The sequence below is a fragment of the Eschscholzia californica genome, unplaced genomic scaffold (genome assembly GCF_041429995.1).
Source record: "Eschscholzia californica isolate CP2 unplaced genomic scaffold, dmEscCali1.0.p SCAF_2, whole genome shotgun sequence".
NCBI lineage: Eukaryota > Viridiplantae > Streptophyta > Magnoliopsida > Ranunculales > Papaveraceae > Eschscholzia > Eschscholzia californica.
The window spans coordinates 18,853,947-18,877,101 of NW_028238309.1; the positions used below are offsets into that span (position 1 = coordinate 18,853,947).

Below are 23,155 nucleotides of genomic sequence, written 5' to 3' on the forward strand. Positions count from 1 at the left end.
GTCATCTTAGAGAAACACAGAATGCTAACCAGAACAATCAGATAGACTGGTACTTCATATGGAACATAAATACGATCCCGAGGATCAAACTATTTATGTGGAGATGTTGTACCAACAGTTTACCGGTCAAAAACAATATTGGCAAATACATCAGCAATGATTGCAATTGCACATACTATAATAACACTGAAACACTATACCATGCTCCCTACATTGCTATTATGCTAGGTCAATTTGGTTTTATTTTAATGTTCGAACAGAAAATATTAACTCTGTTATTGATTGGATTTTGCAGTGAAAGGATATAGAAATTAACATTGTCGATATATGTGCTAAAATATTATGGTTCATCTGGAAGGCTCGATGGGAAAATGCTTTAATGAACAGATACAATCCCCAACATAGGTTACAAACCGGATCAAAGTCACTCCTACTAGACAATAGATAGGCAATAAAAAGCAAAACAACAGACAAAAACAAGAGACGGAACCCCCCCGCACCACCATACCTAAAATAAACGTCGACGCTTCTTTCAAGTGTTTGACTGAAATAGCAGGCATAGGCTGCATACTACACGACGCTCAAGCAAACTTCATAAAGCTCTAACAGAGATAAGTAGAGGAAGAAATCTAGAAGAATGTGAATGTCAAGCTATTCTATGTGTTATCAGATGGGGCGCAAAACAACAAATCAGTTATCTTCACATTGAAAGTGATAACCTCAACATCGTTAGTCACCTTCAACACCCTAACAGGAACATACATTGGCAATCCATCGGTCATATGAAAGAAATCCAAAGGCTCGTTGCGCAATTTAAAAGCATTATCTTCTCCTATATCCCATGTATTGCGAACAGGCAGACAGACTCCTTAGCCAAATGGGTAAAACGTCATAGAAAGAAACGCAATTGGAGCATCAAACTGGCCTTCCTCTTTGGGCCCCAATCAGTTTAGTAGTGGATTATGGTGGTTCATTCTAGCCTTGTATTTCAACAAAAAAGAAGGGAAAAATTGTTATTTTATACCAGAATGGTTATTTTAACAACACAAAGTTAAAAAAAATCATTTTAACGACATTAGAGTTAAAAATTATTTTAGTAATATAAAATGGTAAAAATGACATTTTGGTAAAAATGTATATATTTTCTATGTGCAAGTCTAGGAGAGTTCAAAGGTGAGTCTATGCCAACTCTTTTATATGGTCCAGAAAGAAAGATGATTCAATGGTTTATTTTATTTTTGGCATAAAGCAAATTCGCCCTTATATCGGTTGAAAGGCCATAATTTTCAACTTTTGCCTTTGTCCATCCATTTTGGGTGGTTGTTGATTGAGAGAATACTACTAAGTGATATGTATCGTGTTATTCTTTGGCGCAAAAAAGTGAAAAAGTAATTATCATTATTTTTCGGAGGATGATATTATTTTTATTGAGTTGTTATACAACCCATCAATGTAATCAATCCACTTGTTAGAGTACTTGAAACTTGGGGTATTTGGTGTGAACGATTATTCAACACAGATCATTCACTTAATGATCATAGCTTCTTAAGTATGACTTGTCTAACGGATGGACTAAACTAATTGATTGTTTAACATTTCTTTAAGATTACTTGCTTTTTTATGTGAAACATTTTTTGAGTTTCATCTTGTAGGATACTTCAACTAGATTTTCTCTATTTTTAATTATATATTTTTTTTGTTGATTGATGTTAAAAATAGTAATGTTGACATAAATGGCTTTAGTACTACTTCAGTGTGAATATTAGGGGCATAAGTACATAAGTGTGTCGATGACTACCTCCCACATTGGGCCAGCCATGTCATTGCTCCATCCTGCGTGGAGGTTTTGGAGGAAGAGGGTTAGGTATTTCTTCTTTGTCCCTTTGACCTTCTGATCTCTATCTTTCATTATTCTTCATCCTTATCTTACTTATGCGATACTCTAATATCGTGATCTTATAGTGAATTCATTCTTTAGATTGATTCTATTCTTAAACTTTTCAATTTTATAACAAACTTAACTCTTAATAATTTAGTTGTTTGATCTAATTAAAAAAGTAACATTCATATGTTAACCCAGACTAGAATTACTTTTATGATTTCATTCCCCCCTTTTTTTATATCCAAAGGTTTGGAATACTGTGGTTGCGTGTCATATCTTTCTATTTTACTTTTTTTTTGTTGAAATATCTTTCTATTTTACTTAATACTGAAAATAAGTAAATAAAAAAAAAGGGTCCATGGGTATATAGACCAAAATAATGTTTAAAAAAGGTTTATAATCCAACCTTCCCAAAATACTGTGTCTGCGTTTTGGAAAGATAGATTTGGGCGTGATTTGGGAGATTTATTAGCAAAAAGTGGATTGAAACAAATCATAATTTCTCTTTCCTCTAAACAGATTTGGAAATCAAATTTCTTCTTTCCTATTATCTGAATCAATCAGAAATCAAAATCCTAACCAAAACAAAACGTCATTACCACGGATATTTTCAAAATCAATTTTCCCTCTCTTATTTACAGATTTGGAAACCAAATCAATTTTCTCTCACTTAACTTTCAGATTTGGAAAGAATATATTTTTTGGGATCAATTTAGCATGATTTGGGGGTTAATATACAAAACATATATATCACTTTATCTCACTTAACTTTCAGATTTAGAAATAGTAAATTTTTTTGAGAACATTAAAGCAGCATTTGTTTTCGTTTTTACTCTTACATAAATATACATCGAATACAAAGTATGAAACAAATACGTAAATTATGTGTTATTTATGACGAGGAAACCATCATTTGTCATATATACAACCTAATTTATTAAATGTATGTGGGTCTTGTTCAATAAATTACACATAATTTTTTTTACATTACACATCGTTTACATTCTGTTACAAAAAAACGTACAAAATCTTCTCTGGTTAAAAAATGGTGCTCATCCATGTACTCTCCATTTGTAGTCTTGAGCAGGACAAACAACAGTTACGCTATATTGTCGAAGAGTATATCCAAATGTTTTTGCACCACCAGGAAACAACTGACCAACTTTAGTAAATATTTTATCCGAGCCATCAGGTTTTAGTTTCGTCGACTTACTTTGATTTGATGATTCTGTTTGAAATTCCATCTGTTATATCAAATCTACACACATAAATACACATACATTAAAAAAAAATCATACATTGTATTATAAACTACATGTACAGCTCCGTAAATTATGTATAATGTTTGTCAAATTTTGACAATATTTGAAGGTTTTGAGTAGTTTGGTAAGCTTAACAAGGCTACTGTTTTGTGTGAAAAGTACGCGTAATGGTAAAAAAATAATACATAATTTATGTGCACTAATACGATGTTTTAGAATTTATTATAAATTATATATAATGTATAACAAATTACGCGTATTTTACATTCTCTTATAAAAACATGGTTGGGAAGATGTTTGCGTAATGTACTAGAAAAGTATGGAAATTTACTGTAAATTACCTATATTGTATATTCTGTTATGATAAACGTACGGAATAACACCTGGTTCATAAAATTGTACGAAACCAAAGATCTGAGGTGGAGAAATATCAGAAAATCAAGAAGCTTAAACCTAAATCTAATGAAAAATGATATAATAATCGGATGAAAACAAAACATAATCGATTTGAAGGAATAAGTAAAGAAGGATTAAACATCAAGATTATAAAAAGTTATGAATATCTTAGAGAGGGAAAATAAACAGCAAATCGAGTATGTTAATGAAATAGTAATCAAATCTTTGAGATCAAAATCAAAATCATATATGTTTAACTTTAGAGAAAGGGAATCTGTTTGAATACCTGAAAAGCAATATTAAATCTTATTAATAGTACGAACAAAGACTTCTGAAAATGTAGTTTATCCTGATGAACGATGAAGGTGTTTACAGCTGCTCTAATGAAGATGAAACAAGATTTCTGATATTAATGGAAGATTATCAGATGATTCGGATTTAGAGACAGAGAGAGAAAATAAACAGTTTCGGTTTCTGAAGATAATGAATACAGAGGTTACTTTAGTTAGAAACGTGATTGGAGAGAGAAGGTGAGAGATAAAAATGGAAAAAAATATTTGAGGATTTTGAAGGTAAATATGTTTTTATATATTAGGAAGGTTAGTTTAGGTATTAAGATTAATATTGTATTCTAGAGATTTGTGTTTTCTCTCGAGATGGAAACAAATGGGCTAGATATCCATTTAACTTAATATTTTGGTTTTTAAACCCTTTACGAGATTAGAGAGGACTAAAACTATGATTAAGGCCCGTTTTTTGGTCTATACGCTCAAAAATTCAAAAAAAACATTTAATAATTATTATTCAGGTCAAAAATCATACAATGACTAAAATACGTTTTTGTCAATTCGTGTAACTAATTCTTTTATTTTCACTTTAATTTTTAAATATACATAATTTTTTTCTTCAGATGTCAGATTTCTATGAAATTTGTATATTTAGAAATGATTTTACATTATTTTTCTGACAAGATCCACTTTCTTTTCTTCAAAAAATAAATCGCAGATAAAACAACGTTTTTTTACTGTTTTTTGTTCTGCAAACTGAGTTTGCATTCGCAAAATTGCAAACTCAGTTTGAATTTGTATTTTGCAAACTGAGTTTGCACAAGTTTATAGTTGCAAACTCGATCTCAATCAAGTTGCACCTGCAACCTAGATCTAAGACTTAATGGGATGACAAACTAGATCTGAAGAAGAATCGAAGAAGAAAAAGAACCGAAGAATAAGAAGAAGAATGTCTTAGGCACCAGATTCTAGCAGCCATGATTCAACTCAAAGAAGCCCCAGTTCTCACAAGCATCATTAATGATATCCACGGTGATTGATCTCTTGTCACCATTGAGATTCTCCACGTTAATGACAGGGATGGATGTCATTCGTAAGATCTCTCCACAAAATCGGAAACCCTCGAGGAGGGTTTCTGAAATCCTCGAGGAGGGTTTTTGAAATCCTTGAGGAAGGTTTCTGAAATCCTCCTAGAGGTATAGGGTTCTTGGAATAACGAGAGAGATGCAGCTAAAGAGAGGTTTATAGAGAGAGAGAGAGAGAACGAAATATATACAATGAGAGAATGAGAAAGCTAATGTGAGAGATAGATAGATCTAGAGACATAGATCTAGAGAGAGCGAGAGAGAGAGGGAGAAACAATGAGACAGAGGGACAGAGAGAGAGAGAGAGAGAAGGGGAGAGAGAGAGAGAGAGAGAGAGAGAGAAAGGGTGTGAGAGGAGGTCGGTCTAAAATGGTGGTCGGTGGTCGGTGGTCGGGAATGTTGGTAGTGGTCGGAAATTGTGGAGAGAGTGAAGATGAAAATTAGGGGGCAATTTTCAATCAAAGAGATAAATATGCTTCCCAAGTCAATATAGACTCGTGACTATGTCTTTATGCCCTAAAGTTTTTACTTTATGCCTCAAAGCCACGACCAAGAAAAATTAAGACCTCCGTTACTGAAGGTCCTAAAAAAGACAATAAGTCTAGGGAGCCCGTCATTTGGGGACTCCCTATGACCCGTCCAACCCAAATGGACTAAAAGACAAAGAAAAATCTAGAGAGAGAGAGGGATTTGGTTATTGTCTTTTAGTCCATTTGGGTTGGACGGGTCATAGGGAGTCCTCAAGAAACGGGCACCCTAGACTTATTGTAAAAAAATATAAGAGAACAAAGAGAGGAAGAAAATGAAAATGAAACTGAACTTAAGCAGAGAGAAAACACAATATAAGACAAGATAAAGATAAATGTAATTAAAAATAGTAACTTTGAAGAGTTATAACTTTCCTTAAAACAAAAATTTTGAACCACCTAAACATTTTTCAGTAAATTAGGAGGCTATGCAGGGTAAATAGTCACAACTAATGGGCCAATTAAAGAAGTAACTATTTTTTAAATAGGATTTCCTTTCTGAGAAAGAACACTAAAAGATAAGAAATTAGGGAGCGACTAAAAGCATCTGTTAAACATGTTGTTAGCCCCCGGTGGTGGAAATTGACCGAGGTCAATCTCTTTTGACAACAAAATCTGTTGGCACCCACTGAAATTGTTGAATAAGGATTGACCCCTCCAAAACTATCTATTAAGGCTTTAGGTTGAAGGATCTGATTTCTCCGGGGGACACCAACTTATCATATCGCTTTTGGTTGTTTGTTACAAATGTGGTTTACTTTATTATAACGGTCACAACTTGAATATTTATTATGAATACCTTTATATGTTGTGGGTTGTCCATTTGTGTTGGTAGGTCTTGAAACTGTCTATTACGGCTTTAGAGGTTTCGAAATTTACTTGTTGGGGTCTGACCCAACCTATTATTTTTCAGGATAAGAAAATCGGAAAGTGTCACCTGCTTGAGTCGTAGTTAGCCTTGAAGGAGTGTTCTTAGTAGTCTTCTTTCTTTCTTTAGGTAATTATTTAGAGTTGCATCTCCTAAGTACTTATTTTTGTTTTTATTTGATCTTGGCCGACATATGTGTCAATGATTTGGAGACATCATGTGAGTTTTGAAAACTTGGTAAGATTTCGTTAGTTGATTTATTGTTACTATTGAGCCTCATGTTCGATGTTATTTGTATCTTTGATGAATATATCGCCTATGTTCACTGTTCTGCGGAGAAATGCTTCAAGTTTAGGTTTTCATGGCGGCCGACGTGGAAATCTAAATTCGAGACTTTACAGAAAAGAAAGAGAAGGAGAAGAACAAGTGAAAAAAAAAAGGATTGGGCGAGGGCCTCCCTAGTAGGCGCCAATTCGAACCTGGTGCCTACAGAGAGGTCGGGGACTAACATCACTTTTAGCAGGTGCTATTAGCCACTCATAAGAAATTAACATGTTTCCCCACACCCCCAATTATATAATACGAGGGTATAGCCCATGCCCGTAGGGCAAGAAAATTTCTATATGCATGTTACGCGGTTATCGAAAATACTTCGGTTATTTACAGAAATTCAAGTAGTAAAATATATGTTAAAAATAATAAATTGTAATTTCTAAAAGAATAATAAAGGAGATATATTGGGTTGTTTGAAGAGAAAAAAGAGGTAAGAGGGAAATCTAATCGTGTTTTCTAAGAGAGGGACTAATAATCTGAGAAGTGACAGGAAGTGTGTAGTTATTTTGACTTTTAAATTTTTATCCTTTGGAGACTCTTTAAAAATAAGAGTTATTTTCCAGAAGGCCCCCTACTTTATGACCAGCTTCTGGCGTATTCCCCTACTTTATCAAAAATACCCAGATGACCCTTTATTTTCGTTATCGTCAAATATTCGTTAAGTTTTTTTTCTCTCTCCTCCATCTCATCACCTCTCTCTACCAAGTCATCTCTCTCGTCACCTCATCATCTTCTTCGATAAGGCAGCCGGTCGGTCAATATTTTCGGTGACCGACCGGCGGCCTTCATACTTAAGAAAAAAAATTCTCTTTGTCTCTCTCCACTAGGGTTTTGGTTTCCTTAAACCCTAGATTTATTGAATCTTCAACAGATCTAGTTTGGGTTTTCCCCAAACCAGATTTAGGGTTTGGGGAAACCCAAATTAGATCTAGGGTTTCTCCAATTGCTAGTGGAGAGAGAGAAATTTTTTTTGGGTTTTTTCGGCTTACCCCCTCGTCACTAATTGGTAATTGAGTTTACCCCCTTCAATAATGGGTAATTGAGCTTACCCCCTTGAACTTACTATTAGTGACAAAAACACAAAGGCTATGTTTGGCGTACGTGAAATAATTGCCACTACCAAGAACAATTATTCTTCAATATGATTCATATTAGGGATTCTATCTCATTTTATTGTTTGATTTGGTCAGGAATATGATTAGTAAATATCGATTTTGTTTATATATTATTTACTTTTTGATTTTATTATCACATACCAAACATATCTTTAGTAGTTTTGATAAAAAATTTAAATTCAAGGGGGTAAGCTCAATTACCAATTACTGAAGGGGGTAAACTCAATTAGCAATTAATTGTGAGGGGGTAAGCTCAAAAAACCCATTTTTTTTAAGTATTAAGGTCGCCGAAAATTTTGACCGGCCGGCGACTTTATCCGAGAAGATGATGGGGTGGCGAGAGAGATGACTTGGCAGAGAGAGGTGATGAGATGGAGGAGAGAGAGAAAAAAAACTTAACAGACATTTAACGGTAACGAAAGAAGGAGCCATCTAGGTATTTTTTTTATAAAGTAGGGGGCTACGCGGGAAGCTGATCATAAAGTAGGGGGCTTTTGAGAAATAATCCTAAAAGGAACAGTTAAGATTCATAAATAAGACATGAACGTCCGAGATTTATAGATGCAAGTTATGACATGGCAAAAAAACTTATGTCATTTGTTATATAGATATTTCGTTTATGCAAACATCACTTTGAAGTTGTATCTGACTCAATTTTGATGGAAATGTCTACTTATTAGGGTTAACCCCCTATTTTGACCAATGTTTGCAATTACAAAATACACTTTTTGAGTGTTGGACGGGAGATGCTCTAGGCCGTAAGACCGTGGGTGGGAGGCGGATTGCTCGTCCCCCATGCACCTTTTCTAAAGCATTTTTGTTTTATTTACTATTTAATCTTTCACATATTCTCATCAAAATCACATTTTTTTGTGTTTTAAATAACGATTTCTTTTTTTTTTTTACAATTATTAAATTCATATACTGGAGCACTGAGCACTTAACAGGACAAGATTCTTATACCTACTAAAACAATAACTGCAAACAGCTAAGATTAAATTTTTTTAGTTGTTAACAAAAAAATCAAAATATTTAAGTGACCAGTTCACATAGATTTATTTATTAGAAAGATTTCTTTTTGGTCAACCAATGTAATTATGGAAATTTAGGACCACCAAAAAGTGTAAATATCTCCTAATGTGAAAAAACAAAAACATATAAAGACAAAGAAAAGTTCTTCAACTTTTCCTTTTTCTTTTGCTAATTTTATTTTATTGTTATATTTCCCAATAATCTTCAATTAATCAAAGAATTTTAATTTTCGTCAACAACTCTAGGCAGGAGCGGTAAGAAATTTAGTCTTCCACCATAGATGTCAAGGGCCACAACTAAAAAAAACTTAATTTTCTTGACATTTTCTGTTCAGTTACAAATAAGCATATCATATGCTGCATATGTAACAGTTTTTCTTCATTTGAAACGCCTTATAACCGTTACAGAAGTACTGTCTGTACTATGTAGTGTTTATTCTCTACTGTAAGCATCTTTCGTTTATTATATGATATTAGAAGATGATAAAGACCGTCCTTAGTTGTTCCTCGAAAAAAATCTCTCTCCCTATGCTGATCCACAATACATAACTCATAAAAAATATACAATAGATTGTATTGTCACGAGCAAATCATCGTATCGAAAACAGACTATTTATGATAGACGACATACATCAAATATTATGCAACTGAAGTGAACGAGATGAGATGCATAAAACAAAAGAATGACTATGAGTTATATTAAAACTATGTAGTTGCCAATTTTCATGACACCTGATCTAGAATATCCAGAATGTCTGGTCATATTTGAGTGGGGTTCCCCCTTATTTGGGTATAGATTTTGGGCTTTCCACGCATTCTTTCAAATACTGGAGGATAATTTAAAAACTCAATACAATAGAATTTTTGAGTGGTCTTTTTCCTAATCGCCTACAAAATTTTTATCTTGGTTGATTTCGAAGGCATTTTGGATTTGATTGGACATCGGGTTGAACCCAATACTCAAATCAAGGTGGGTTCCATGTTCTTCATGTATACCAAGAAATTTCTTCTACAGAGAATGATGCCTCTTCAAATAGCTTTCATTAATGAAATCAGAAACTCTAAACATAATAATCTCAACGCCTCTTTTGGATTTGGTAGGAGAACCCTCCATGGTCATTTGCTTGTTAGAGCATCTCCAATGCAAAACTCAAAAAATCTCTATTCGTCCTATTTGTCAAGTTCCAATTGAGATTCTCACTCCTAGGTGTCGAAAATAGAGATCGTCAATCTTAGAAACTCGGAGTGCCACATAGGATTTTTTGAGTTTTTCTTAGAAAATCATCTCCAATGCAAAACTCAACTAAGATCTCAAAGATGATGTGTCAAGAGTGGAATAGAGATATCTCAAGAGGACACTCTATTTTCAGAGTGTCCTCTTGAGATATCTCTAATTGTCCAACTCATCAATATTTAAATTTCAACCAATAGAAATCAAGTCTTCGTATATTTCCAAAATAACTAATTATTTTTTTACAAAAATAACCATGACATGTAAGTAAAATAAAAAAAGTTTAGAGTGTTGCATTGGAGACATACAAGAATTGAGGATCACTATTTTCGACACCTAGGAGTGAGAATCTCAATTGGAACTTGACAAATAGGACGAATAGAGATTTTTTTGAGTTTTGCATTGGAGATGCTCTAATGCAACACTCTAAACTCTTTTATTTTACTTACGTGTCATGGTTATTTTTGTAAAAAAATGATTAGTTATTTTGGAAATATACGAAGACTTGATTTCTATTGGTTGAAATTTAAATATTGATGAGTTGGACAATTAGAGATATCTCAAGAGGACACTCTGAAAATAGAGTGTCCTCTTGAGATATCTTTATTCTAATCTCGACACATCATCTTTGAGATCTTAGTTGAGTTTTGCATTGGAGATGATTTTTTAAGAAAAACTCAGAAAATCCTATGTGGCACTCCGAGTTTCTAAGATTGAGTTTTGCATTGGAGATGCTCTTAGCCTTGGGTTGTTGGAATGGTGGTGATTGGAGATGGTAGTGGGACGGAAGTTGTGGTAAAGGTGATGAAAAGATGAAGATTAGGGAGCAAAATTCAACCAAGTGAATTTTGGGTCTAAACAATAAATATGTCCCCCTAAATCAATTTTGATTGACGAAATTTTTATGTCCAGGAGAATTTTCTTTATGTCCTAAAACCATGGCCTTTAAAGAAGTATTCAAATTTTGAATGAGTTGTCCTCTTGCTCTAGTTCATACATGATTAACTCTCAAGTGTTGAAGCATGTGACGTTCAAGAAACTATTAAATAAATAGGTTAAATAGGTAGCAGCGAAAGGAAGTTTAATACATGTTTCCCATAGGTTTATAAATTATTACCTGAAGCTTCACTCAGTAAGAAATTTTATAGATAATGTTACTCGTATTTCAGAAAAATAGTTTGGGTGCGTCTATAGACGATCCTCCCTTTTTTACTTTGGAGCTCTCTTATTCTTAGCACCCACATTCCCCATAGATTAGGGTAGTCCGAGAGCATTTTGACTGGCCCTCCATTGAACAATACAAATTCAGGCTAGTCGGAGACCCACGAGAGTGCCAAGAGAGGGAATGACCAAGATGAAAAAGGCGGGGCCCCTTTGGAGGCACCCAAATAGTTCTTTTTCTAGTTAACTCCCATAAAAGCAGCACTTCAATCAGAAAAAAATTCATTTTTGAATTCCAACGACATACAGACAAAGGGTATCCCATCACCATGTATAATCATATCTTAGAAATGAATTCTAGCATCAAGAGTTTGGGCTATATGTAAAGGGGGTTTAAGTGGGATCGTATAGGCGTATAGCTCGACCTTAAACAAAACCTCAAACCTATTGGACTTGGGCCTAAATATTAAAAACAAAGACGATACCAATGACAATTGAAGCTTCAATTGTCACAAACGGTACCAGTTTCGAAGATGACTCCCAAACTTGAAAGCGAGCTCAAACTTAACAAGTGTGAGCTAATGGAGTCTTTAATAGGGAGAAAACCCAGTTTCTATCGGGTTTAGTGGTGTGTATTAGAAGTTGAGCCAATATCAACATCTACCCACTACCCAGTAAGCCAGTACCAAGGGCTTGAATAATCACAGTTCATGGAGGTTGTAATTAAGTAGAGAGCGCCTTTAGTAAAAGTGGACTGCCTTCAGAAAAAAAATGAAGTGCCTTTAAACTTCCGAACTGAGAGAAATAATTAACGTCAACGGAGTTTCTCTCTCCATTGAATGGTAGGTGCATTTTCCGTAGTTGAAGGAGATTAATGGTCAAATCTGTCTCTGCCTCAACCTCCCTGAACTTCGCGCGTCAATTACTTTTCAAACAAATCTTAACCGCACGATCTCCACTGAGATCAATTAATTAAGTCTTAATGTAAATCAAGGGTATACAGAATTTTGGCGGGATGTTTTTCACGCATTTTCTGCGGGACCCATAATTCATTCCTATAAAAATCACGCGCTATCTTCTCTCATCCTTTTCCTCCCCTCTCTCTCTTTCTCCGTTTCTTTCCATTAATGGATTGATTATGTTGCCATACCAACAGAAAAACTAGGGTTTCTTCTCACATTTTGTCTGAATCAATTTTCGGAATTGAGAGAGAGAGAGAGAGAGAGAGGGAGATAGGCGAAATATAGAAGACGAAATGGTGACGTTAGAATCTCTTGATCCTTTTCTTTTCTCTGCGAGCGAGTTTTGTTGTAGTTCTATTGCTGTCTTCATCCAGATCCAGGTATTACCTAGAATCTACATTATTGAAGTTTTATTCTTGTTTGAAGATTTGATTTACTATAGTTTGATATTAATTTGATTAGAAACTTGATGATTTTGTGGTACATTAGGTAAATTTTTTGAAAATGTCATATGTGCAAGTTTCAAAGTAAGAACACCATAGCATGGAGGGTGGAACCTCTGTTCACATTAGTTTAGGTTGTGAAATATATCATGTCTTCATTGCTTCTTCAGAGATATATATTTCGAAGGAATATTTAGCTTTTGAGCACGGTGTATGCGGTACGTATATATCATAAGAACCCAAGCATGGTTGTGAGGGGCGAAAAGTGGGGCGGGGCGGTGTGGATCAGTCTAAAATCAGGGGCTGGGTCCCTGGGTCGTCAATATATATATATATATATATGTGTATGTGTGTGTGTGTTTGTAGTTACATTTACATCTCGTATTAGAAATATGATTAATACATCATGCATAATGAATTAGCCGGTCAACTAGATAAATGAATGATAAGCTATTTCCATTTGTAGTTATTTTAATGTTTAAAGACTGAAATTTATCTATTGCAAAGAGGTGCTAAATTAGAGAAGCGACGAGCCCAAGTGTTAAATATGGTTGAGTCGCTATGGTCGCTATGGGCGCTTACGGAACATGGTGAGATAGAGCACATTTGGTTAGATGAAAGATTTCAGCTTGGTATGACTTTAGGATCGACAGTCATAAAATGAATGCTCAATCTTGTGAACAACTAATTTCGTATTGTACTTCACTTGTGCACGTAGGGATTTGTTATAGGATGACATACATTCTTGACATCATAGGTCAGGAGAGTGTAACCGAAGGTCTGCAATTGTCTTGGCAAAGTCTTAGTGGAATACAGTGCTTTTTATCCTTAGTGCTGTATCCAAACATGTTTTTATCTGTTTGAATCATGAAATCTTTGTGCCCCCAAGATCCCTTGCAGTGAATAACTTTGTGATAGATAATTCCCGGTAACTGATTCCTTTGTTTATGCTCTAGGGATGTCTAATCTGCCTAACTCTTGCTATTGGATGGGCTTTCGCTGCTTATGTAAGGTATCAGAGTCATCACATGAAATTGATTGATATGTTCGTGGTTTTTTCTCATTTCTTAGTCGGTTTGTTTGTCTTTGTTGGTAAAAAAGAGTTTGCAATAACTCAAAGTAATTACTCTTTCCACAGAAACAGAGAAATCGGACGGATGGAGAATAATCTTGAAAAAGGCAATAACTTTGCATTTCTTTGTGAAAATATCAACGATCTCGAGCATTCTTCTCAGATCAATTTACCGAGAGTATCAGTTGTCATGCCTCTGAAGGGGTTTGGAGAACACAATCTACAGAATTGGACAAGTCAGGTTAAAAGTTTGAGATATATATTTCTTTGGCTTATGTGAGTTTCATTGAACAACTCGCGAAAGATATTTGAGAAAAGACAAAGCACGGTCCTAAAAATACCATATATACATTTTGAAACATCAACCCGGAATTCATTATTTGAACCCACCTTCAAACTTTATTTCCTAGATCTACTTATCAGGCATTGTGATTATCCTTTGCAGATTACATCTCTGTATGGTGGTCCTCTAGAATTTCTTTTTGTCGTTGAAAGTACAGAAGATCCTGCGTATAAAGCTGTATGTATGCTGCTTGATGATTATAAGGTAAATATCTTATTCTATACTTTGTAAGACTGGTAAACATATGACAGAATCGCACTTTATCATGTGATGTTCAGGCTAGGTCCATGGTTTGGAAGTAATTTTTTCCCGTATTTCCATGATACATGTGAACCATCGATTATAGTTTAATCTTTGTCTTATTGGTTGTCATTGTTTCAGGATAATATTGATGCACAGATTGTTGTAGCTGGCTTGTCAACAACATGCAGTCAGAAAATCCACAATCAGTTAGTATGTAAAGTGTCTACACCTTATAACCTAATGTATTTTCAAATGAAAAACCAAGGCCTCATCTTTAATTAAACAATAACACTGATTAATCTGCATTGTAAATATCTATATGAAAGTTACCCAACTCTTTGTGATATACATTGTTATGTTACAATGTGAGAAAACAATATGATTTTACACTATTTCGTATTATACAAAGCATCCCCTGATTACTGTTTTGACTCAACAAAATCTTTTTTCAATGGCCAGGCTGGTGTTGAGACAATGCATAAAGATAGCAAATATGTGTTGTTTCTGGATGATGATGTCAGACTGCATCCTGGATCCATTGGAGCCCTCACGAGAGAGATGGAAAAAAATCCTGATGTATGGCTCATTTCTTACTTCTATTTCTTTCCTGAGTGTACGAATTATTGTTCTGTTACTTGTATAATCATGACCCCGAAACTCGCTAAATCTTGGATGCTGAAACATATATGCAGTTCATTTCCCTTTTGACTTAAACTTTCTCCCCATTCATGTGCAGATATTCATTCAAACTGGATACCCTTTGGATTTACCTTCTGGGACTTTTGGAAGTTATTGTATTTATGAATATCATATGGTATGGTTACGTTTCAATTAGTTTGATCTTATCCTCTTCTAGTCTACTTGACAATTACTATGTTTGTTAGAATTCTACTCTAGTTATACTCAATGAATACAATTTCGAAATATTTTGGGCGAAATGACCAAAATATTTCAATTTCCATGCCAACCAAAGTTCCCACCGAAACCGAATAAAAAATTACTATCTCTTAAATATGCTTGATCCGGGAATTAAGTTTCGAAATATTTCGGTCGAAATGACCGAAGTATTATCCATTTCCATGCCCACCGAAAAATTTCCACTGAAACCGAAATTTCATTCCTTGATTATACTACATAAAGCTGTTCCTTAAAGCAAATGAATTGTTTTGGATGATTTTCAGCCGTGCTCAATGGGTTTCGCTACTGGTGGGAAAACGTTCTTTTTGTGGGGAGGATGCATGATGGTAAGGTCTCCCCAATCTCTCTTAGTTATAGCTACAAAGGGCTGATCTCAAATTTTTGTTCTTATTCTCTAAGTTTATATTTTCAGATGCATGCAGATGACTTCAGAAAGGATCTCTACGGTGTGGTCAGTGGACTTCGAGATGGTGGATACTCTGATGATATGACCCTTGCAGCAATAGCGGGTACATTTTCTAATCTTGTGTTGGCTATTCTAATTAACTTAGAGGTATCTCTACTGCTTTGGACAACTAGGTAACTTTATAATTGCACTAGTCGAGGGGAACACTAAGTGATACTAAGCCTAGTGGCTACTAATTGGAGGTCTCTTCCAGATCTCCACAAGGATCAGTGATAAGAGATTAGTAAGTAGGGTCCCCTTTAAAGAAATCATAACTGATTAAAATTTACTATCCTGGAAATTTTATAAATAGTAAGGTAGCTAAAGCCTAAAGTCCTCCAATATTATTTCTGTAGGAGGGCAATTCTCTTTGTGGCTGTGGACCAAGTTGTCATTAGAACTCATTATCTAGCATGTTCGATAGTTAGAACAGATGAACAGTACTTGTTTGTTACCTTTACCTTTGAAATTTTGATACTTTTACACCTTGAAAATAACGTTTGATCAATTTGTCCGTTATTAGGCGCACATAAGAGGCTGATTACATCACCACCAGTTGCTGTCTTTCCCCACCCTCTTGCAAGTGATCTCAGTTTCCCGAGGTTAGTGGTTTCAGGTTTTGTTCAGACACTATCTGCATCTCTCTTGTCTAATTATTATCTTTTTTATACTTGTAGGTACTGGAATTACTTAAGGAAGCAAACATTTGTTCTGGAATCATACATATCAAAAGTTAACTGGATAATGAATCGGGCACTATTTACTGTTCACTTCTACTTATCATGGGGATTTGTTGCTCCATACTTTATGGCGATGATCCATATTGCAGCAGCACTACGACTATATTTTACAGGATATTCAATCGAGGAACAGGTTACTTCTGGTGGTGAGCTCACGGCTTTTCCTTTCTTACAAATACTTCTTTCCCTTAGAGTCTTACTCAGAGTTTGACTCAGAAGCTGACAGGACATCATCTGACACAAACTTTTATCAATGTTCGAAAATCTCAATGATTTAAACTCAAAAATATAAACGGCTTTTTGGGCTTACCCCTTCGTCACTAATTGGTAATTGAGTTTACCCCCCTCAATAATGGGTAACTGAGCTTACCCCCTTGGACTTACTATTAGTGACAAAAAAACAAAGACTATGTTTGGGGTACGTGAAATAATTGGCACTACGAAGAACAACTATTCTTCAATATGATTCATAGTAGGGATTCTACCTCATTTTATTGTTTCATTTGGTCAGGAATATGATTAGTAAAGATTGATTTTGTTTATATATTATTTACTTTCTGATTTTATTAACATGTCCTTAGTAGTTTTGACAAAAAATCTAAATTGAAGGGGGTAAGCTGAATTACCAATTACTGAAGGGGGTAAACTCAATTACCAATTAATTGTGAGCCAATGTGAGGGGGTAAGCTCAAAAAACCCAAATATAAATTGTGCCATCAATATATCCAGTAAGACTTTGAGTAAAACTCCAAGTAATTGTAGCACTCACCTTCCTTTTTAGTTAGGATCGATCCTTAGAGATTCCTTCTATCGGGGTACTTGTTTCACCCAATATAAATTGTGCCATCAATATATCCAGTAAGAACAATTGATGTATCCTCTAATTTCATGTTACTCACTGGTTTCACCCAATAGCGTGGTTGAGTTGATGAAATAGCGATTATTACGGTACTTGTTTTATGAACATGATTTCATCCTGTGTAGATTGTCCTGACTCATCATTGTGAGTCTTTAAACCTCATTGAAGGTTGTTGACTATCAATATTAAGAAGATGAACCTTTTCAAAGGATCATCTCCATGTGCGTCAGCTGACCTCTATCTGTATACAAAAAAATATCTGTTTGCTGCATTTATTGCTCTACCATCAAATGTTATACCAGATCTGAATGAGCCCTAAATTTACCCGAAGCAGAAACAAATGAGATGGCTTATGAAAATTATTCTCATGAACTGCTCTGTTTTGCACAGGCTTGGTGTTAGCCGGATTTTTAGCGATATGCACTTTCATAGAACTCCTCTCAATGTGGAACCTGACAAAGGTGGAGATTCAACTCTGCAACTACTTATCTCCAGAGGGGCCTCCAGTCTCTCTTGGTTCTTATAATTGGGTACTTGTAAGTATCTTCGAACAAAACTTGAACGTACCTAAACCATATCAACTCTGTAGAAATATTTCATAACATGAAGTTATATTGACAATGTACGCATTGTTATATAACAATTTTACACTCGTAAGGAAATAATATTTGTCTTGGCAGATCTTTCTTGCAATGCTGGTGGATAATTTCTTATACCCTATCTCCGCAATAAAATCACACTTTTCTCAGTCTATTAATTGGTCTGGTGTTCGATACCACCTGAAAAATGGGAAGATCAGCAAGGTATATTTTAAAGAGCCCCTTCTTTTACTAACTTTATCTTGAACACTTCAGTATCTGATCTCATTGTCATGTTAATTACTGGAAAGACCAAAAACCAGCATGGGTTACTTACTGAAGTCTTAACTGATTTCATCATTGTTAAAAAATACTGTAATTAATTTTATCATGCAGATCGATCGAAAAAAAGAGTCCGATTTCAAGTATTCCGATTTAGGAGGGAAGTATCTTTATGGGCACAAAGAAGTTTCGTCAAAGACCTCATTTCTCAATTATTTGACGAGAAGTTTGGTGCACCGGCATCAACACAAGAAAGCTGATCCTTAGAGAACTGAACAACAAACATGAGGTGAATCATTTTCTCCTCCCTGACCATATCCTCTAATTTTTCTATTTTACTTTCTAGGATATTTTTCTGTAGTAGTATCTCCATTCAGTCGATTTCATTCTCTCAGTTGCAATTCAAGATTTTTCTCAGTTGATCTTCGTAACGCCATAATTTTTTGTAATGCCACAAGTATGATTTAACAGTTTCATTCTAGATATCGGGTTTTGTTGATTTCGTTATGTAAGGTAGCTTAAACTACATTTTATTCAATGCATATACCTAATTACCTACTGTTTTCACTCTCTACTTATTGCTATTCATCTGTTTCTTCTTGTGTTTTTACTACATACACAGTCAGACTGTTACGGCACTTGACAAAAACTAAACCCAATATCGACTTCATCTTGGATTCGGTTGGTCAAGTGTGGCCCATTTTCAAACCCGAGCCAGGTTTGGTTATGGACCCACTAGGAAAACAATAGGAACATGATGCAATTAAGAAGGAACTAAGAAAACAAACATAATACACATAACAAGCTAATACTATTATATTTCTTTTGTTACACACTCATTTTCTGATAGGTTAGGATGCTTCGAACCGATAAATCTGTTCTTTTTTCACTCTCTAGAAAAGCCAATAACAAAGACAACACAGAAAAATAACATAATAGGAGATAGCTAGAGAGTATACATCAAGGTTGTAAATAAACTATGAAAGCAAAAAAAAGTAGGTTTAGTTATGTTTTAGATTTTTCATATAGAAGCCCTAATCTTCCTTACGCCGTTGTAGATTCAACTGGCATCTTTTCTTGCTTGCTACTACCAACTGAGAAGAAACGAAAAAAAAAAATCATAAATAACAAGTTATGTGAAAAGAAGGAAGAATTTGTTAGATGTAAACTCACCGCATAATTCAGAAACTTCAGAGCTCTTTAAAACTCGCAACCTTTTCACCGTAGAGACGAACATACTAGAAAACATAGAATTTGAAGTCAGAACTTCGGTAGACACAAGTAACTACCTCGACAATTCTCACTCGAAGATCTTACTTCAGTAAGATTTGGATCAAACCAGATATAGTTTAACTTGTATAAACAATTCATAAACTAGTAAAGATTTACTTGAAGTAGAGGGATAGTTAAAGAAACTTGAGTAAATAAAGGTTGATCAACAATTAGAAAAGAGATAGAATTCAAGCAACACTAATATTTCAATTCTAAACGTTGACGATTAGAAAAACATAGGTTCAGAGGGTAATTTCACAAAGTTATAATAAATCGAAAAATTACTGAAGGTTGGATGAAACGAATACTAGAATTAAGTAGTGGAAAAAGGCTTACTCCCAAGGGACATCACCAACAAGCATCCTGTCTCCTTCATTATCCTCATAAACCAGAGTATATTCTCCACTTTCATCTAATAAACCTGTAATTGCCTCGATAACAACTTTCTCTGTTTGGATATCGGAAGCAGCAGTTTCTCTTTGAGCTAAAAACACACAAATAACACAAGCAAATCATATATGTTATATAACCGAAAAGCTAAAGGTTCTAAACTAATACTAACATAAAAAATCTAAGACCCATTTCTAGAACAAATCCATTAGGAAATAGATCCTAATGGAGATTTTGGATCTAGGAAATGATTCTTTGGTCGATATGAGTTGGAATTATGAATTATCAGAGTCAAGTATGTTAGTTTTCGAGCAAGTCGAAGAAATGCATCCTTCGGGTATAATTCAGCACACATATAATACATATTTCATTTTATAGTTGATGTCATTTGAATATAAGATTGATTGATGAAAACCTGCAAGAAGAGTTCGAAAGAGTTCATCAACTGCAGAGGAGAGTTTTTCATAACTATCATATGTTCTTAGATCCACTTTTCTTCCAATGGGTACACCATCCATGTTGATCTTCACAAAGAAACTTTTCCTGCAATTTTCTTGGTTTTCTTCAACCTTGGGTAAATCTCCATTTTCTGATTCAGTAGTTGGTTTCGAAGGACTGTTGTTTGAAAGACTCTTTTTCCTGAATGAACGGATTGGTGGCCACCCAACAACTGAAGCAGGAGCTGTTCTGTAATTTGGGTTTTTTTTCAGAGTGAGTAAAACAAACAAAACTACAAATCAGAATATAAAAGAATCAAAATCCAAAAGAAAAATCTCTATCAAGTTTAAAGGAGAATTGTTAGTAGGACAAAGGAATAAGCTTTACAGTGTTATTTCAGATGATAGGAACAATGAACAGAGAATATGATTATTCCCTTTAGAAGCAAAAAAAGGAAGGAATCAAATACAAAATGCCAAAATAAACAGCTTTTTAAGAGAGATAGACAGAGAGATACCCAAAATCAACAAGATCATAAAATTGAATGAATTGGGGGAGGAAAAGTAAAAATACCTTTTCTGAGAATTGTTGGTAGCAGCTGTATTTGCAGGAGAATCAGAAGTTGGAAAACATGCTTTCTTTTGTGTGTGATTCTTCTGCAACTCTACTGTTTCTTTTGCTTTTCCATTAAAATTTTGTGGGTTAGTTGGAAACTGAGGATAAGAAAGATTATTACTATTATACTGATGAAATTGTTGTTGGGTTTTGATTTGGGAAGTTGAAGGAGATGGTAAAGAACTTGAACACCATGAATGAGAAAAAACAGAACCACCACCACCTTGATGGGTTTCCATGGATGAAAAAAGGTTATGATTCTGATTTTTGTTGTGGGTATTTGAAGCCATGGAAGAAAAACCCTCAAAAGAGGGATCAACTTTTTCATTCTTGTGGTTTTCATTAAGAAACCATGATTCTTCACCACCAGGTGGACCCAATTTTAGCTCAAGTTTTTTCTCTTCTGAAACTCTACCAAAGTTTCTTTCATTTTCTCTCACTATCCAATCTTTATCTTTGTGAATCAAATCAAGAAGCCTAGGACAACATTCTTCTTTGTTCATTGAATCTCTCTCCATTAATAAAAACACTTGATCTTCACTTCCACCTTTACTGAAATAAGCAAAATAAATGGAAGAATCACTACAAGAAAACAAACTTAGAGATAGAGAGAGAGAGAATAGAACCCAAGTATCTATCTACATACCTTAGCAAGAGGTAGCTGAAATCATAAAGAAACCACTTGTTTGAACGTTCTCAACAATATTAAACAACACCCACACACTTCTCAAATCACTCTCAAAGCAAGAAAACAAGATCAACCAGAAGAGAATTGATGATTTCTTACTTTCTTCTTACTTGGGTTTGGTTTAGTTTTTTCAATCTTGATGGTTTTGGTGTGCAAAAAACACTCTGTTTTTTCTCACTCAAGAAGACTCAAGAAGTGAATTTCTTACAAAACAAAAAGAGATGAAAAGAAAAAGAGATTCTTATAATGGAAACTAAAACAAAAAACAGAGAAAGAGACTCACTCACGCAACTAACTCTATATGACACTCAAAACCAGACAAAAATTACAAAGCAAATGTTGTTGTTTACTTGTTTCTGTTCTTCTTGGATAGAATGCGTGAACTTTTCTTTCACAATCCCTCATATATTTATCCACAACCCAACTCCTCTCTCTCTCTCTCTCTCTCTCTCTCTTAACTTTGATTACACTTAAAGAGAAGATTAGGGGAAGCTTCGAATCATCAGTTGTTAATAAAGATGTAAAGGTGTTGCTTAGACACTAAAAAGGAGAGAGAAAAAGACTTAAAACGGCTTTTAAGAGCCTATGATGGTTTATGTTTTATTTGTTGACTCATTTCAAAGGTGGGTAAGAAAAACCTTCATTAATTGTTAAAGGAAGGTCTAAAGTGGATCTCTTCCTTTACCTTGTTGGCAACTAGTGATTATTCTAGGTGGGTGAAGTCAAGAAAATATTCATGAGTGAGTGAGAAACAAAGAGAACTTGTAGAGGGTGTAAAAAGAGAGATAGAGAGAGAGATGTGGATGATCATCCTCTTTTTTGAAGTAGTGCAAGAAAGATTATGCAAAAATTCCCATCATGCATCTTGTCTCCTTTCCTCTATATCTCTTATAAGTGCCTTCCACATCCTCTGGAACATGGGCCCATGTCCGTACTGTTTTTTGATCCTTAGCTCATTTTCATGGGACTTCAGACTACATATGAGCTCCCGTTCTTGGTTCTCGGCTCAGGCCCTGTGTTTCTCTCCAATCGGGCTATTTTCTAAAGAATTGTTAGGTTTTAACAGTGTAATATGTAGTCGTAGTCAGCTTAATATCGGATACAAATATTGTGAAAATCCACTTTACGGGAGCCCGCATGATAATATGCTTGTAGCTATCTAAAAGATGGTCAAGTAATATAAGGGTCTTATATGGTTGACATTGACCTAGAGGTATGAGATTGTTATGGAAGAAGCTTAGAGACTATTAAGTAATGCCTTTTAGCTATTTGAGTCAAAATAATAATTTAAATAGGGAAAAGAGTTAAACATTTCATAGTTATTATTCAGGTCACAATATGCACAAAGACTAAATTAAATTACCCCTTGATGTAACTAATTCCTCAATTTTGTCTTTAAACTTGAAATATGTATATATATATATATATATATATATATAACTTTTTCATTAGATGACAAATTTCGATAAAACCAATACATTTAAAAAGGGTTTTTTTGTTACAAGATCCACTTTCAATACATTTTTATAAAAAAAAACTCGTAAGAAACAACTTTTTTTCATTGTTTTGCAAACTCGTTTGCAGAATGCGAACCCGACATGCGGATTTTGTAAACTGCGTTTGCGGAATGCAAATTCGGTTTGTAGATCTCGCAAATTCAGTTTGGGGATTTTGCAACCACAGTTTGCG

The 23,155-nt window shown here is 34.5% G+C and overlaps 2 protein-coding genes across 2 annotated transcripts; one reads left to right on the top strand and one right to left on the bottom strand.

Moving 5' to 3' along the window:
• Nucleotides 1-12,233: 12,233 nt before the first annotated feature.
• Nucleotides 12,234-18,622, top strand: LOC147556689 (uncharacterized). Its single transcript, XM_086657611.1, has 14 exons — nucleotides 12,234-12,520; nucleotides 13,540-13,595; nucleotides 13,722-13,896; nucleotides 14,101-14,202; nucleotides 14,380-14,451; nucleotides 14,701-14,817; nucleotides 14,978-15,055; nucleotides 15,423-15,485; nucleotides 15,572-15,668; nucleotides 16,128-16,206; nucleotides 16,282-16,490; nucleotides 17,594-17,739; nucleotides 17,884-18,006; nucleotides 18,178-18,622. Exons 1-14 carry the CDS (start codon nucleotides 12,434-12,436, stop codon nucleotides 18,328-18,330), a joined length of 1,557 nt encoding a protein of 518 aa, XP_086513737.1. The 5' UTR covers nucleotides 12,234-12,433; the 3' UTR covers nucleotides 18,331-18,622.
• A 233-nt stretch (nucleotides 18,623-18,855) lies between these two features.
• Nucleotides 18,856-22,497, bottom strand: LOC147556690 (auxin-responsive protein IAA26-like). Its single transcript, XM_086657612.1, has 6 exons — nucleotides 21,425-22,497; nucleotides 20,737-21,330; nucleotides 20,141-20,412; nucleotides 19,672-19,819; nucleotides 19,237-19,301; nucleotides 18,856-19,157 (listed from the first exon to the last, which is right to left on the bottom strand). The coding sequence occupies exons 2-6, from the start codon at nucleotides 21,294-21,296 to the stop codon at nucleotides 19,108-19,110; spliced, it is 1,095 nt and encodes a 364-aa protein (XP_086513738.1). The 5' UTR covers nucleotides 21,297-21,330; nucleotides 21,425-22,497; the 3' UTR covers nucleotides 18,856-19,107.
• Between the last annotated feature and the right edge of the window lie 658 nt (nucleotides 22,498-23,155).